Source organism: Panthera tigris, chromosome B2 (genome assembly GCF_018350195.1).
Source record: "Panthera tigris isolate Pti1 chromosome B2, P.tigris_Pti1_mat1.1, whole genome shotgun sequence".
Lineage (NCBI taxonomy): Eukaryota > Metazoa > Chordata > Mammalia > Carnivora > Felidae > Panthera > Panthera tigris.
The window spans coordinates 118,219,146-118,236,284 of record NC_056664.1 but is presented as its reverse complement, the minus strand read 5'-3'; the positions used below and the strand labels follow the sequence as shown (position 1 = coordinate 118,236,284).

General features: G+C 39.0%; 1 protein-coding gene across 1 annotated transcript in view; it reads right to left on the bottom strand.

Annotated features, from left to right (window-relative positions):
- Positions 1-8,559: 8,559 nt before the first annotated feature.
- Positions 8,560-17,139, bottom strand: part of ENPP1 (ectonucleotide pyrophosphatase/phosphodiesterase 1) — a 70,075-nt gene continuing 61,495 nt past the window's right edge. Inside the window, exons 22-25 of the mRNA XM_042987163.1 lie at positions 16,866-16,946; positions 15,876-16,008; positions 13,383-13,545; positions 8,560-10,083 (exon numbers count right to left, since the gene is read on the bottom strand). Coding sequence (XP_042843097.1) covers positions 9,913-10,083; positions 13,383-13,545; positions 15,876-16,008; positions 16,866-16,946 — 548 coding nt within the window. The 3' untranslated portion in view covers positions 8,560-9,912. The remainder of the gene's footprint in view (positions 10,084-13,382; positions 13,546-15,875; positions 16,009-16,865; positions 16,947-17,139) is intronic.

Here is a 17,139-nt window from a genome sequence, read left to right as displayed (position 1 = left end):
TGAAAAGAAATGGCATTAAACTCAGCAAATATACTATGGGCTAGAAAAGGAGGAAGGTGCATGGGGAAGAGGAAGAGAGGAAGGAAGGAGGCAGAGTGAGAGGGAAGGAAGGAAAAGTCATTCCATCAATTTCACCTAGAAGACAACATAGGTCAAACAAGAAAAAGAAAATAGATGCATGAATCCAATAAATAAAAACAATCTCGAAGAAGATAGGATAAAACCATAAAAGGAGATTTCAAAAGAGGGGATGGCAGGTCCAAAGAAATAATAATACAAAAATGATAACTTACAAATAGCAAAGAAGAGAACAAACATGCTGGAAACTCGAATCAGGGGCATAGAGGGATGTTTGAGACAGTAGCAGTGATTGAAAATATATTCAAGAAAGATTAATGCAATAATCAAGAAGCTAATAAAGGAGCTGGGATGTTAACAGTGAGAGGCTGCGTGGGATAATGGTTATTTCCCTCCTTATAGTTTGCAGCATATTTTGTCATTTCCAAAATAAAAATGAAATCTGTCAATTAGGAAATCATTGTTCTTTTTTAAAAAAAGAGAGGTTATGGGAAGGGGGGCGAGGGGAGCGGTCATTAACCAACTCACCAGAGTTTCAAAAAACGGGAGAAGTTAACAAGGAAATAAAGTGAGGAGATGTAAACCAGGCACCTATTTGTCCGGTCTCACGGTGAGAGCTCGAGGGACAGACAAAACAGGGTGGACGCCATTGGAAAACGGAAGGACAAGTACCTACTCAAAGCAGAGAGACAGCAGCAGCAGAGAGATGGGAATCACAGAAGTGTGCATGAGAAAGAAAGGTCAATAACGAAGAAAACAGAGCCTGGGAGGAAATGAGAACTCAGGTCTGAAAAAACAAAAGAATCACACTTTCTCCATAAGGGACTGGAAGGAAGGTGGGCAGGTGTGAACACCAGAAGCTTGGAAGGGAAAGGAAGATGACCAAAGACAAAGGTTTTGTATAGTATGGTGGAATTCAAGTGCCAGTGGGCCTTTTGAACTGTGTTAACATCACCATGGTGACGAGCAATGAAATGAGGGAGTATCACTCACCCCTTAGTCAACACCTAAGCGATATCCTTAGGTACTGGGACCTTTTCTGCTGTTTGGATGTGCATCACCACATAAATAGATAAGGGTGAAGACACTTCAAATACTTTATGATTGAAGAGCATTTTTTTGTCTAAACAAATTTTACTAGTGTCTTTTTTTTCCAGATTATAAAAGTAATGACTTACAGGGGAACAAGAAAGGGAGGACCACCCCAAACCCCGGCACTGCCGATTAACTTTGCAACACTGGGGGTCTGCGCCTTTTAAAACGTTTCCCACGTGGTAAACACAAAAATGTCATTTGCATTTAATTTATGAGCTAAAACATGCTGGTTAATTTGTTTTTTTACAGTTCTTTCCTATGAATGTTTTTTTCCAGACTTTTGCCAGTTTTTCAGTGGAGAGTTAACATTTTTTATTTTGTTTTTTTTTTAATGTTTTTGTTTATTTTGCGAGAAAGAGCAGGGGAGGGGCAGAGAGAGAAAGGGAAGAGAGAGAGAGAGAGAGAGAGAGAGAGAGAGAATCCCAAGCAGGGTCCACACTGTCAGCACAGAGCCCAATGCAGGACTCTATCCCACAAACCATGACAGCATTACCTAAGCTGAAATCAAGAGTTGGACGCTTAACCAACTGAGCCACCCAAGTACCCCTTTATTTTGTTTATAAGCGCTTTTTTTAAATGATGGTATTTCGAGCTATTAATACTCCATTAATGAATTTAATTCAAGAACTGGCTTGGGATTCAACTGCTGATGGAGTAGAATTTGATGAATTTGAACATTTTCAATGTGCTTTTCAAGGAGGCAATGTGACATGCTGTTTAAATACATGAGTTTTAGCAAGACCTGGGCTCAGATCCCTGCCAGGGATAACCTACTAGCCAGGGTAAAGGTTAGTAGTTTCACATTACAGAATTGTTGAGAAAATAATTGAGAAAATATATGTGAATCATTTAGCACAATGTCTGGAACTAAATATGTACCCAGTGAAGAGTATCTATTTATTTTTATTTTTTTTTAATTTTTTTAACCTTTATTTATTTTTGAGACAGAGAGAGACAGAGCATGAACGGGGGAGGGGCAGAGAGAGAGGGAAGCAGAATCAGAAGCAGGCTCCAGGCTCTGAGCCATCAGCCCAGAGCCTGACGCGGGGCTCGAACTCACAGACCGCGAGATGGTGACCTGAGCTGAAGTCGGACGCTTAACCGACTGAGCCACCCAGGTGCCCCTAATTTCTTAATGTTTATTTATTTTTGAGAGAGACAGAGTGCGAGTGGGGGAGGGGCAAAAAGTGAAGAAGACACGGATTCCGAAACAGGCTCCAGGCTCTGAGCCATTAGCACAGAGCCCAACACAGGTCTCGAACCCATGAACCGTGAGATCATGACCTAAGCTGAAGTCGGTCGCTCAACCCACAGCCGCCCAGGCGCCCCAAGGGTAGCTATCCTTATAATTGTCATCATATTTGATCTAGTTTCACAGATGTCTTTGTTATCATAATAATGTGACTGATTCATAGGGTATATAAATATTTAATTTGTTTACTGTCAACCTTCCATGAGGGAGAGAGATGATTTCACGTCACTAATACTTAGTTCATTACTATCTCAGCCAGTGCTAAATTCTGTCGCCCGGAATTTCAAAGACAGTAAGAAGGGGTATGTCTCTCCTTTTTAGTAAAGTGAAGTTGCCTGAAATATTTGTTCTAGAAGCTCCAGCATGGTTGCTACCGCCTACTTATTTTCTTCCAGGCTGATACGCTTTTCCTCACAGCAGAAGTGTTACCTGAAGTTGATGGAAGTGAGAACGAACAGATGCTCCTGTGCTTCTCTACCTTTGTCAGTGAATGTTTATGACGGCAGTTTGTCGCTGGAGATACACCATATGCTTTGTAGAGAGGTTTTTCATCGGAGATGTCAAAACTCTGAAAAGTTCACCAGGCATGATGCTTGACGCAGGATGTGGTGAATGAAAACTGTGAATGGCCCTTGAAAGGAATTTTTTATTGTATATTTATTGTATTTTTATTTTTTATATTTGTGTTATATTTATAATATTTTTAAAATTCTGCCTTGTGTACTAGGAAGATACCTATAGATGCCCTGCTTTTTAAAAATACCCCATTGAAAATACCATCTAGCACTTAAAAAAGGTGGGGAGGCAAAGAATAATTAATGTCAATGTGATTGTCCTATAGCTACATTTCTGTAACCTGTGATTCCTGAGCTATCTTAAATGGATGTTTTAGTAGGATCATCTTATTGAGTTTCATTCATCTGGACATTTTTTTTTAATTGACCAACTACTATGTGCCAGGCACCGTACTAGAAACAGCAGCTATAAAGACTTTTTCTGTTCTCCGTGACAGATGATTTTGGAGACAATACATGAGAAGAAATCTATCAATTTAAAAAAAATATCTGCTTAATGTTAAATGGGAGTTACAACCACCAGGGAAAAATCCCACAGGATTGAGTTGTATTCCTTGTGGAACAGTGCACTCTTGACATGAATCTCATCGAAGTTACAGTTTTGGGGAAAAAAACTCAAAGGGTACAGCCTTAGCAAGTTTAACAGAAGATCACAGGCTAGGAAATGCTCAGCTAATACAGCTTCTTAGGACTTTTTAATTTTCTTATGAGGTTTGTGGAATGTGTTCTCTTTAGGATAAGACACTCCCAGGTTCCTGGAAGCCCCACATGGAAGCTAACAATCTTCACATACCACTAACCACCCCACCCTGAAACGATTCCCTTTTATGGTCGCAGACCACCCACCATTAGCAAGCCATGCATTTGGATCTAGCATCAGGGGCTGAGTACAACTTCTTAGGACATTGCAAGGCCATCTAACAACATTGTATACAGATTATAGGGCAGTAAAATGCATCATGCACACAGCTGGTTGCAATTACCAACAATGACTCGCCCGAGGGCTGGTGCTCTGTCACCTACAAGGTCTGGGAGGGTCTGACCACAGATCACACGACCATGCTTAGGGGTACAGAGAAGACTGGTGTCAAAAGGATACAGGCCTTGGGTGAGATCTTGAAATCAAGATGGACTGTTGCTAAGTAAGCACCAAGGGGGAGGTATCCCATCTGTCTTGTTCCCCGGATTTAGCCCTAATGCCTATTTCCTTGACACAGAGTAAACACAGCTTTGAAATCTGTTGTCGGTCTTGATCTAATTGCATCTAATCTAGTGGAATGTGTTAAAGTGTTCTACTGAGTTAAACAGGGGTGGGATCTGAAAAACACGCAAGTGCACAAAGGCCTCACAGATTAACCACTCTTTCTGTTCGGACTTTCATAAAAGTGAGCGACTCTTCAAAACAGTGAAATTGTGTCAAGGTCTAGAATGGGTTATGATGGATGGAAGATTCAAAATTATAGGTTTTATCTGAGATTTTTTTAAATGATAAAAATTCGAGCAATGAGATCTATTCATTGAACTGAGGAAATTTTGGTCTCATTTATTTAAAATCATTTCCAGTCTCTATTAACTTACGAACTTTCAGTCCTGAGATCTTTGTTTCACCGTCTTTGTATTATATTCAGCACAATGTTATCTAGGCATCGGCATAAAACATTTTGATAGTAAAAAGTACCTGGATGTCCTAGGGCAAAATTATCAAGAGATAGAAAAACCTCATTTCCTGGATATTTATTATATCGCTTTATATCTCAATTCTGTGAAGGCTGAAGTGTATCCTAATTATGAGATCTGAATTTGATACATAATGAAATCCTACAAGAGTTTTTTTTTAAAGACTTATTACCTTTATTTTTTGGTTTTTTTTTTTTTTTTAATGTTTATTTTTGAGAGAGAGAGAGAGAGAATGCAAGCATGGGAGGGGCAGAGAGGGAGACACAGAATCCAATGCAGGGTCCAGGCTCTGAGTTCTGAGCACAGACCCCGACATGAAGCCTGAACCCATGAACCACAAGACCATGACCCGAGCCAAAGTCAGATGTTTAACTGACTGAGCCACCCAGGCACCCAGAAATCCTACAAGAGTTTTAAAAGTGAATGTGTTATTTTTATTAAAATCCTGCCTCCTGAGTTGAGGATTTATGGGCAAGCATGAAGTTAAATTTATAATGATAACATTGTGGGGGCACCTGGGTGGCTGAATCTGTTAAATGTCTGACTCTTGATTTCAGCTTGGGTCATGATCTCACGGGTTCATGGATTTGAGCCCCACGTCAGGCTCAGCGCTGACAGCATGAAGCCTGCTTGGGATTCTCGCTCTCTCGCTCTCTCTGTCTCTCTCTCTCCCCTTCCCTCTCTGCCCCTCACTCACACACTCTCTCTCAAAAATAAACATTAAAACAATGACACTGGGGTGGAATGAAAGGTGCATCTTTTCTGTTGCTTCCTTTTGACTTCTTATGAAAATAAATCCTTTTCCAGAGTTTCTTTCATTTCTAGCAGACTAAAACACATTTTATGTATCTCTAGTTTCTTCCATGGCTATAATTTATAGTAAAATCTTTATTTTTCCTTCAATTGTTATTTATGTAGAATGGAAAGGATAAGTACAAAAATTTCACGTCGAAAAAAATCTATTGAAGTTATAATTTGGATGCTTTCCCTCTGGTTTCAGACAATTCTATATACTGGAAAGAAATTTATACATGCCTGTCTTGTTTTTACTTGGAAGTATGATTGCAAATAATTAAAATACAAAAACAGGAATATAGGTCAGAAGCTGATGTTTACTCTGTGAATTTGAAATGAACTTTGGAACTTTTTTCTCTTCCAGTAATACAGCTGTGGTTAATTGTCTACAACCCCTGTACTCAGTATCATCCCTGGGAAAACACCACCACCCATTCCCTGCCCCCATCCTCCAAACACACACACACACACACACACACACACACACACACACGCACACGCACACGCACACACACACACACAGACATAAGCAGCCAAGCTTCTGTATATACAACTTTTATTGGTAAATCCACATTTCTTAGTTTAGGGACTTATATTCTGTAGATTCTTCCCTCTCCCCGATAATATTGAGACTGCCAAAAAACAAGGAAAACATCCTTGGACTGTAGCCATGTTAAAATTTTACTTAATGCTTACGAAAGCACCCACACACCAAATTCCTGTGATAGGTTTCAGCATGAAGTGTAATCACCACATTTAGTTTCAAAGTTCAAATGCCTGTTCCTATTATAGATAAGCACATACCCACAGGTCAAGGCAGTACAGCTACTGTAGCTAACGACAGAAAAAAGTAAAGGTTCAGGGGGTAACAGCCTCTCCTGGGGAAGTAGGTGGTCTTAGCTCCAATCTGGTCTAAAACCAGGACTAGACCAACTAGCCTAACATTGACCTGCCCTCCTGGGACCTGAACATTTGCCTTCTTCCCCCTAAGGTTTGCCCTCTTTTCTCTGAAACTTGGAAATATTTTTAAGTTCCACCTGGTTGTTTGCTCTGCCATGAATGAGCTGACTTAGCTATGAAATCTTATATGGAAGTTATTTACCTCATTAAGGAAGTACTGATCAGAGGCAGGGCAATAAAGTTAGGGATAAGTAAAGGTTTTGCTTTGCATATGAAAAGCCAGGAATAGCCTTTATTGTACACAGTAGGGTACAGACATTTTCAAATATAGTCATGTGAATTTACCATTCAAACTGGGGAAGTAGGCCAGTCACGTGTTTTCAACTGATGAAATAGTAAGAGGAGAGATCTCTTTCAAGATAAGAATAAGAATACTGCATAAGAGCAACTGAAAAAAAAAAAACAACTAATAGGAACAGATGTGGATGCCCTTTAAAGAGTCAGCATAGCATTCACTTACAGTCTGACTTTTAAGAACAGATTATAATAACTGTAAGAAAAATAAAAGTTGCAAATCATAAGTTGGTCATAGCAACACCTGTAGAAAATATCAAAAGTAGTGGTAAATGGGAAAATGCCAAAAACACATCTATCCAAGGGATGTTAGAATGTCCTTTCCTTGCCTGTTCACCTGAAGAGCTCCAATTCATCTTCAAGTTCTAGCCCAATGCCACCACATCTAGGAAGTTACTGCTGAGACCTGTCAAGTCCCACCCAGTGTGTTCTTTGTCCTCCCTAGCACCCTGCCCGTGGCTCCATTAAAAAATCTACTGCCCCCCCTTAGGAATCACATACACTTCTGCTGCCTTCTCTCCCTCCCCCAAACTGTAAGGATTATAACTTGTCATTCTTCATATTCCTGGTGACTGGCAAAGGCAAGAGACACCTACCCATTTAATTAAGATCTGCTAGAATGCTTTACATAGAGGCAATCATGTGTCTGCATGTATTTTGAAGAACATATAAAAATCAATGAGACACTTCTACAAAGAAGTATATATCCTTCTGCTAAGTGCAGGTAAAAAGCTTAGATATACATAAAACAAAAATAGGAAGATTCTGAAAGGTGGAGACAAGGCAGGCAGGCTAGGGATCTTGGAACCCAAGGAACAAAACTATGATAAGTTCTCCTGAGTTTGCTCTTTTGCTCAAATGTCCCAGACTTGGAACTGAAGAGTTCCCAACCTATAAATGCCAACAGAGCAGCCAAAAAGAAGTCCTAAGAAAGTCCTGCTCTCTAGCCAAAGGACTAGAAGACAAGCAGCCTAGCAAGAGAGAGAACAGTAATTGCACCACTCCAGCAAACCCCACAGAAAATGCCACGGCCCCACCCACACCAGCAAAGGCCATGCGGGGAGCCTAGACTTCCACTCTTGGCAGGCTATAATGAAGTGCTCTCACTCCCCTGACAGGGTGATTTCTGAGAAGGCTGAGCAGGGAACTGGTCATTTCACCCCCACCTGGTCATAATAAAGTCTTCCCAGCTTTCCTGCCAATAGTGTCAGTGGACACGACGTGGGAGCAGTGACAAGACACCCTACACATCCCAGCCAGGGAGGCATCCATGGTGACCCAGTGGGGAGCTGCACTCCCACCCTGCCCAGCAGTGACAAGGGTCCCATCTCGCCCCTAGTGTCAATGGCAGCTGAATGGAAAACCTGGACTCATAGCCACACCTGGAAATAACTAGACAGTGTCCTTCATTCCCGCACTAGGCCCCCGTGCCCTCGCTAGGCTGATGCCAGAGAAAAGTCAGCTAAAACAGAAGGTTTAACTAAGATCCCTAGCCACCTGATACCTAAAATATTCAGGTTTTCATCAAGAATCATCCATCATGCCAAGAACCAGGAAAATCTTTTTCAATGAAAAAAAGACAAAAGATGCCAACCTCTGAGATGATGTAGATGTTGGCATTATTTGAAAGAATTTTACAGCAGCCATCACAGAAATGCTTCAGTGAATATTATGAATATGCATGGAATAAGTGAGAAAATACAAAGTCTCAGCCAAAATAAAAATAAAAATTCTCAGCAAAGAAATAAAAGATATGAAGAAGAACCAAACGGAAATTTTAGAAACAAAAACAAAAACAGTAACTGAAATACAAAAATCAATGGACGGGCTCAACAACAAAATGGATTAGAGAGAGAAAATAATCAGTGAACTTAGAACAATAGAAATGCCCCAAACGGAACAACAGAGAGAAGACAGACTGGAAGAAAAAAAAAAATAAACAAAACAATACAATGTACAAACCCTCCAGGCCAATGGGACTAATACAAAAACCAATGACATCTTCCAAATTATTAAATGATTTTTAGATATAAATTGTATTATCTAAAGGATTTTGTGGTCCACAGTCTGTTGAAGAATGATCAGCATATGAACGACAAATAAAAATTGCGGTGTACTAATATAACACCTAAATCAAACCCACGTAGCTAAAAATGAAAGTAGCTTTTGGAGGTCCACAGGATGGGACTAACAGGTATAGTCTATATAGTGGATCAAGTTCATTTATCATGACCACCAAGAAGATATAAAGCAATGGCTACACATTCTCTTCAACAAAATGAACAATTCAGCATGATTCTGCTACTGGTGGGGTCATTTTCATGCACAGAGGAAAATGTTCCTACCACCTTGATGAAAAATGTCACCTTGCATGTATTGACAAGTTCTCCAAAGTTTCATCAAGACATTTTTAACAGTCTAAAACAACTACTTTAGAGCTATTTTCAACCTATGTTAATTACCAGTGAGCAGGATGGGAATATCTTTCTTTTTTTTAATGCAAATGTAGGGTAATATTTTATAGCAGGTAGATAATTCACAGATGTTGCCTCAAAGTTTAACTTGCTAAAGACATTAAATCTGAAATTGCTAAATCACAATTAAAAACAAAAACCCACAGGACTGCATAGTTTGGCTTTGGAAAGGGTATACAGAAAAGACAGAAAGAGGGCCTCAGAGATATTTTTACTTCCACTGAATTTTTTGGTTAAAACTCAGATGAATAAAACTCCAAGTTAAAAAGAATCCAGAATCACTTTTAAATTCTTACGAAAATACTAATGCTGTAACACGGATTATTCCAATCCTATCCATTAGCGCCCTGTTTGCCAGTTCCACAGAAGTTTATTAACGAAAGGAAGATTCAAATGTCTGGTGTCCAGACAACGTTCACAGCTACTTCTGCCCTTAAGAGAATATAGAAGAGCAGTTTTAGGTATGGTCTGTCTTTATTTCCCAAATCGGAACGATTCTGACACATTCAAACATGTGCGAGACTCAAGAAGAACATTTTCCTACTGCCAGGCCGAGGCCACAGGGTTCCCTGAGACGGTCGTATCACAGAGGATTCTCAGCTCTAACTCTGGTCGACAGTTTCCAAACAACGCGACAGCGTGAACAGAGGGCTGTATAAAATAGAAGGTTCTTTCAAAAACATTTATGATGTGTTTTTTGGAATAAAAAATATCAGTCTTCTTCGTTAAAAGTTGGCAACTGTGTTTTCAACTTTAAAATGTCTGAGATTGGCTCTTTTCTCTCTTGATAGAAGCTGAGTCCAGTGATGTGTTCGACATCTGCGATCCGAGCTCTGTGTAACTTCAGTAACTCTTCAACCCATGAGGAGTCCTGCTTCCCATGCTATGAAGGTGGGAAATGTAAAACAAACAGTCACTGGAGAACAGTCCGTTCACTTTCTGTACAAGCACTTTGTCTTCCCATTTCAATCAGCTATGGCACTTTGGCTCCCAGGTGGCAGACGCCACAAGATTTGTTAGGTACAATCCCTGCTCTTGAGTAGCTCACTATCTAACATATACTATGCACGTTTGTTTAATTAGATGTCTCAAATCTGGGGAAAGGAAAGTACACCTGGAATAGATGCTCATATATTGCATTGGTGCAAGAGACTGGATCAGTGTGAGGTTAAAAAAAATGCTGGAAAACAGAAGCAATGTGGCATGGGCGAAAGAATGTGGGAATTAGTAGAAAGAAAGTTGGGTTCAAGTCCTGGTTCCGTCATTTTCATACCACGTAAACTGAGGCAAGTTGGTTAACATCTGAATCCTGATTCTCTTACCTGCACCCTCCTTATAAGGTTGTTTTTGAGGATCAAATGTAATGATGTGTGCAAACTATAAAAACACCAGCTCTTATCAGAATCCGTTATCTACACAGTTGCAATGAAGAGAGCGTTGGGGGAAGTGGTGAAACACAATTTCATCTGGTTTGGTAGCGAAGTCTCAGCTAACATGAGATCAGACAAGAAGTAAAGGCATGTGCTCTGGCACATGGAAGCAGAAGTGGTAGCTGAGGCAGGTAACAGAGATAGAAATCATACATTCATGCATAAGTACCATTTTTCTGCATCTGGCTCCTGGAGAGGGTCAGGTGAAGAAAGTATCCGCTGATTGGTGGTCTATAATTGTACTTGATTTTTTTTTAACGTTATTTATTTTTTGAGAGAGGGACAGAGAGTGAGGGAGAGGCAGGGAGCAGGGAAGACGGAGGATCCCAAGCAAGCTCCGTGCTGTCAGCACAGAGCCTGATGTGGGGCTCGAACTCGTTAACCATGACATCATGACCTGAACGGAAATCAAGAGTCAGACACTTAGCTGACTGAGCCCCTATGATTGTACTTTAAAGACATCCTTCAATAAAGATCCCTGTACCCTTGGGACATTATTAGTTGGTAAGGACAAATATAGACTTTTCACATAAAAAGGGAATGGATCAATAGTTTCCATTTTCCCATTAGCCTCCAATCATCACTATATCCAGTACTAATTGCTGCCCCACTCAGTTTTTCTCTGCAGCAATCTTCACTCTGGCCCTCAAAGGAATAGCCCTGACTCAGTGCATTACTTGGCCAGTAGATATTTTTCATCTGTCCCAACATACACAGGAAAAGATGCAAAGTACATGTAAGACATCTGTTTTCTCAGGCCAATATCCTGTTGATCCTTAGTCACTACTTCAGAGACGAAACAGAAGGAATCAGTAAGTATGGGTGATATACCTTCAAATAATCCTCTCTCTGGTTCAAGTCCAATAGTTAGTGTCTTCAAGGCACATTGCTATTATAGAATTTGATAAAATGTTTGTACAAGAGCTTTTGGAATGATAGAGATAAGAAAGGAACTCAGTGCCTAACTCATGACACCTGACATTATTTTGGTCATGAAATGTAAGCGTAAGTCTGTTGCTGCCTTCTTTTGGGGGGAAAGGGCCCAGAATTCAGACATGATATCTAGAGAAGTAGAAACCATCTTCAACCCACATACGCTACATGCTAATAATAGCAGCAAAGGAACACAGGAAAGGTCTGGGTCCCTAATGGTGCTGCTGACCCAAGACTGTCTACCTCTGGATGGCCCATTACATGAGGACTTGCTCAAGTCACTGTACATGGTCCTCTTATTTTCTGCAGAACACTAACTGATACCTTTAGTGATCATTTAATCTCTTGGGAAAAAAGAAATCAATGAACAAGGGAATACTCATACAGTGTTGAACATTGAACAGTTAGCAGACTTAGACGCCTGTTGGCATAGGTAAAAAAGGTAAAATCCTGCTCTTCTGTACTTAATTCTGAAGAATAAGGAAAAATAACTTAATGAGAAATATCTTCTATGAGAACTGATCAATCTCAAAGTTTATCAGAGAAACAATTAAAGAGTGAAATATCTTCATTAATTCTTAACGAATGACACATAGACTCCTAGATCAAGGAGGGCAATACATCCCTATTTTCCACTCCTGGGCCCACAGCAGAAACCACAATCTGTTTTGTTCACTGCTGTGTTCTCTGTACTAAGAGTCCCTGGCAACAGGTAGTTATTAAAGAAAAGAACGGCTGGATCCAAGAAGGGATACATGAATAAATAAAGGGAGGAATGAATAAGCAATCATAGCACTCTCTCCTGCTGAGCTCAGACTCATCCTTTTGACCACAGGACTCCAGATATCCACCACCCATTCAAATGAGGCTGGTAAGAAAGCCACATCTTGTTGCCAACTTAGATCTAAACTTAGAGGGTGTAAGTTCAATGGACAAAAAAAAAAAGTGAAAAAAAAAATCTACTGGGAAATCTGGGAAGTACTCTGAAAAAAAAAAACAAAAAAAATTTGGCTCACCATAAGGAAAAACTTTAAAATTCCTAAAATTTTAATGGAGTCTTGATGTTCAAAGACGAGTTTAGGTATTTTAAATTCTGAGCAAATAAGGTAACATAAAAAAATTACTTCTAAATGCTGAATGACCATAGAATAAGAAAAGATAATTAAAGACAAACCTGAATTTTATAATAAAGTCGTATACAGAAAATTAATCTGAAATACTACAGAACTATAACTTTAAGACTAATTTATAACAATGTTAACACTCTGGGAATTATAAATCCAGTTTGGGAACAAGAATAAATTCATAGCTCAAATAAACCTAGAATTTAGTGGCTATGCCATATGAAGGCATTCGTATGTTTTTACATTTTGATTTTATTGTGTTTAAAAAAAAATTTTTTTTTTGAGAGAGACACACAGCACATGCACACGTGAGCATGGGGTGGGGCAGGGAGGGGGAGGGCAAAGACAGAGGGGGCAGAGGTTCCCAAGCAGGCTCTAACAGAGAGCCCAACGTGGGGCTCGATCTCACAAACCATGAGATCATGACCTGAGCCAAAGTCAGACGCTCAACTGACTGAGCCACAGAGGCACCCCTGGTTTGTGTTTTTAACAGGCAAGGGTGGTCTTCTCCAGAGATAGGTCATCTCAGAGCATCAGATTTAAAACCGTCCTGCAAAGTTCATGTGAAGTGCATCCTTTCAAAGTACATGCATATTCAAGTTCCGTTTTTGCCCAGAGTAATGTTAGATACAACACACCAATATACTTATATCCGTATTTTCAACGTGTCAGGTAAGCTAACAAAGGCTACTTACCACACAGCTCTCACTGTTGTCACTCCTGTGAGGCAAAATGAAAGCTAAGGTGTCTAAATCTCCACACTGTGAGGGAGTCTGGAATGTGTTTTTACAACTTGTTAGCACAATGAAGAAGTGAGTCGGGATCAGAATTTCTCGATTACGGATGCGTCTGCTGTTTCTGTAAGATAAGGCAATATTCACTTTAAGAAAGAAATAACTATCTTCTTTTTAATGAATACTTCAGGAAAGTATAATTTTAATGCAATGCATCTAAAAATACAATGCAAATAATTAAATGGTAGTATGAAGTTAGTCATTGTGATACCTCAACATATCTGCCAGACTGAAACAATGAATTAGAAGACACTCAGATAAACATACACTAAATACTTTTTGTTTTCTATAAGAATTTATTGAACTTCGGATTTTTTTTTTGTTGGAATTGGAATGGAGATGCTAAAGAAAAAAAAAATATGTATCATTCTCGAATACCTACAGCCAAAATTCTAAAGCATTATTGATAAGTATTTTCAACCCTATGCAACTGTGCAGATAGTAGACAGAGAGGAAACTAGTCTGGGATTTTTTTCTGTTCCATCCCCTCCAGAGAAGTCATATGTTTTTACATTTTGATGTAAACTGTGACTCTTCTTTGTTTTAAAGGCATTTCCTTTCCCATCCCAATAATTTCTTTTAAATTGTAGTATATTCTCGAAGAGGTCCCAAGTAACACCTTTACCTCATCGTAATTCTATTTCCTTGGGGCTCAAAGCTAGGTTTGTTTGTTTTTCAGCATCTTTCAAAATTTAAGGTAGTGGGAGCATTGTTTTCAATTTTAATCTTCTGTGGAGCCATAATATAGAAGATGGATTAAAACAGAGAGCTCTGGTAGAATGCAAAATGTATAAAGTTCTCTTCTTTAACCATTCTACTGCTGTGACCTCTGAGGCAGTTATGTTAGGACCCTTATTCCTCAAGGGATATAGTTTAAAACAAACAAACAAACAAACAAAAAAAAACCCCTGGCATTTTACAAACTAATGTGCTACAGATATATGTGTGTGAAGAGTAATTTCCGAGCCTGCCTGGAAGAACGGTGCTCAGGGAAGAGGTGAATCTCAGCAGGTGTTTCAATTTCTTTATCCTGGAGCCTTAATAGCAAAATTGCTTCCAAAACTCACGTTATTTTTTTAAGAAAGATCAAATGGAGGGATCCAGGTGTGCTATTTCGAAGGGACACATGCAACCCTATGTTTATAGCAGCACTATCAACAATAGCCAAAGTATGGAAAGAGCCCAAATGTCCATCGATGGATGAATGGATAAAGAAGATGTGGTATATACAGACATACAATGGAGTATTAGTCGGCAATCAAAAAGAATGAAATCTCGCCATTTGCAACTACATGGATGGAACTGGAGGGTATTATGCTAAGTGACATTAGTCAGAGAAAGACAAAAATCATATGACTTCACTCATATGAGGACTTTAAAAGACAAAACAGATGAACATAAGGGAAGGGAAACAAAAATAACATCAAAACAGGGAGGGGGACAAAACAGAAGAGACTCTTAAATATGCAGAATAAACAGAGGGTTCCTGGAGGGATTGTGGGAGGGGGGATGGGCTAAATGGGTAAGGGGCGCTAAGGAATCTACTCCTGAAATCATTGTTGCACTATATGCTAACTAATTTGGATGTGAATTAAAAAAAATAAAAATAGGGGCGCCTGGGTGGCTCAGTCTGGTTAAGCGTCCGACTTCGCTCAGGTCACGATTCGCGGTATGTGAGTTCGAGCCCCGCGTTGGGCTCTGTGCTGACGGCTCAGAGCCTGGACCCTGTTTCGGATTCTGTGCCTCCCTCTCTCTCTGACCCTCCCCCGTTCATGCTCTGTCTCTCTCTTTCTCAAAAATAAATAAATGTTAAAAAAAAAAATTAAAAAAAAAATAAAAATAAAAAAAAAATAAAATGTTCTCCTCTCCTTTATGAAAAACCACTGTTGGTTTTTTTTTTCAAGATGGTCACTCCATCTCCCTCTAACCAAAGTTGGGTAAAAGCTGTGACATTCACTCAAGGCCTAAGCTTGGACACTATAGATTTATAACCCTGTTGGTTCTTTCAGGATGCCTCTAGCCACAGCACGTGTTCATCTTCTAGCCAGAAGTATGTTAATTAAGACAGTATTTTAACAATTAGCCACACATAGAGATTTTAAACATGGATGTTACCTTCTTAACATACAGTGAGTTCAGTGCTTAATCTGAGCTCAAGAATTACTTATCTAAGCTGCGTGGGAGAGAAACACTCCTTCTTTCCTCCAAAAAACATTTTACTGAACACTGAGCAAAACATCAAAATTAATCAGGTATTTCAAGGGGCTCTCAGTGTAATCGGAAATGTCACATGCATCAATATGAATACTATCAGACAGAAAAGGCTCTGGTGACTCAACTGGATGGTAATCCCACTTGACAGCTGTTTTTAAGAGGAAATGAAATATGTCTTACTGCTTCAGGGTCTCTGAGGAATCATAGCATCCATCATAATCAGAGTCAAACACAGGGCCACTGACAACATTGACACCATTTCTTTCTTCTGCATACCTGTGCAGTAGGGTGCCATGAAAGTAGTGCCATATAACTGAAACAAGAAGGAAGTCAGTGCAGTTTCAAAAGAATAAGGTGCCATGCTGTTGTGTTACAAAAACTCAACAACCTCATTTGAAATCAGCATCTGTAATAATCAGAGACAAAGTCGAATTTGGCTTCAGTGTTAATGTGAGGCCAAAAATCCATTGCTCAACTTTGGCCTTTGGCAGAACTAATAAACAAATGTTGAATTCAAGACTATTTTGGACATGACTGATCATGTGCATCACCATGAATTTGTGATCACAGACCACCACAAAGCATAAAAAAACCATGAACATCAGTAAACAAGGCAGGTTATTCAGATTTATTGTTAATATCTGAACATTCCTTTTGAAATAGTCACAAGTACTCGCCATGTAAATTAGAGTAAAAATCTCCTGTATGCTCTATATTGTGAAATCCTATATGTCACTTGAGGTATACATTTATATTTATTCTTGTAAGAGCCAAATGCTGCGATAATTAATAACGATGTAAAATCCATACATTTTAAGATCAAAAGCAATTATCAAGAACTTCCAAAAGTTAAATAAGGAAACATACCGAAAGTTTATGTAGATGTTGTAGATTATATTAACTGGATAACTTTCCAAGAAGACTACATACTTTTTCCACCAAAAAATGTCATTTATAGAGATTTAAATACAGAGTAGAATAAATGGTATTGGAATATATCATGAGTCTAACAGTTGTAGAATTTTTGTGTATTGGTGTTGTCCAAGTTAAACCGATAAGAATGTATCAGATAGTCATTTAATTTAGAGGGTCAACCTTATTAATATAAATTATACCTATAATACACAGAAATTCATTGAGATTATGAAATATAGGGTTAAAATTTTTTACCTTGAAAACTCTGGTACATTGGCACTATGTTAGTATTAAGCAATGCTTCAGAATATAGTTGACTTGAACCTTTATTTAGTTCTACAAAAAAAATAAAAATAAAAAAAACAACTATTTCATTCTTCATGAGTAGCATTAGACATTATACTTTTTCATGGGAGTAGCATTTTTAAAAATTAGCTGTCACCTTAAACCCATAAAACTTTCCCAGGTACTGGGTCAAGGGAAAGGGCAATGTGCTTGGTCAAGTCCCTTTAAAAAAAGGAAAATATTG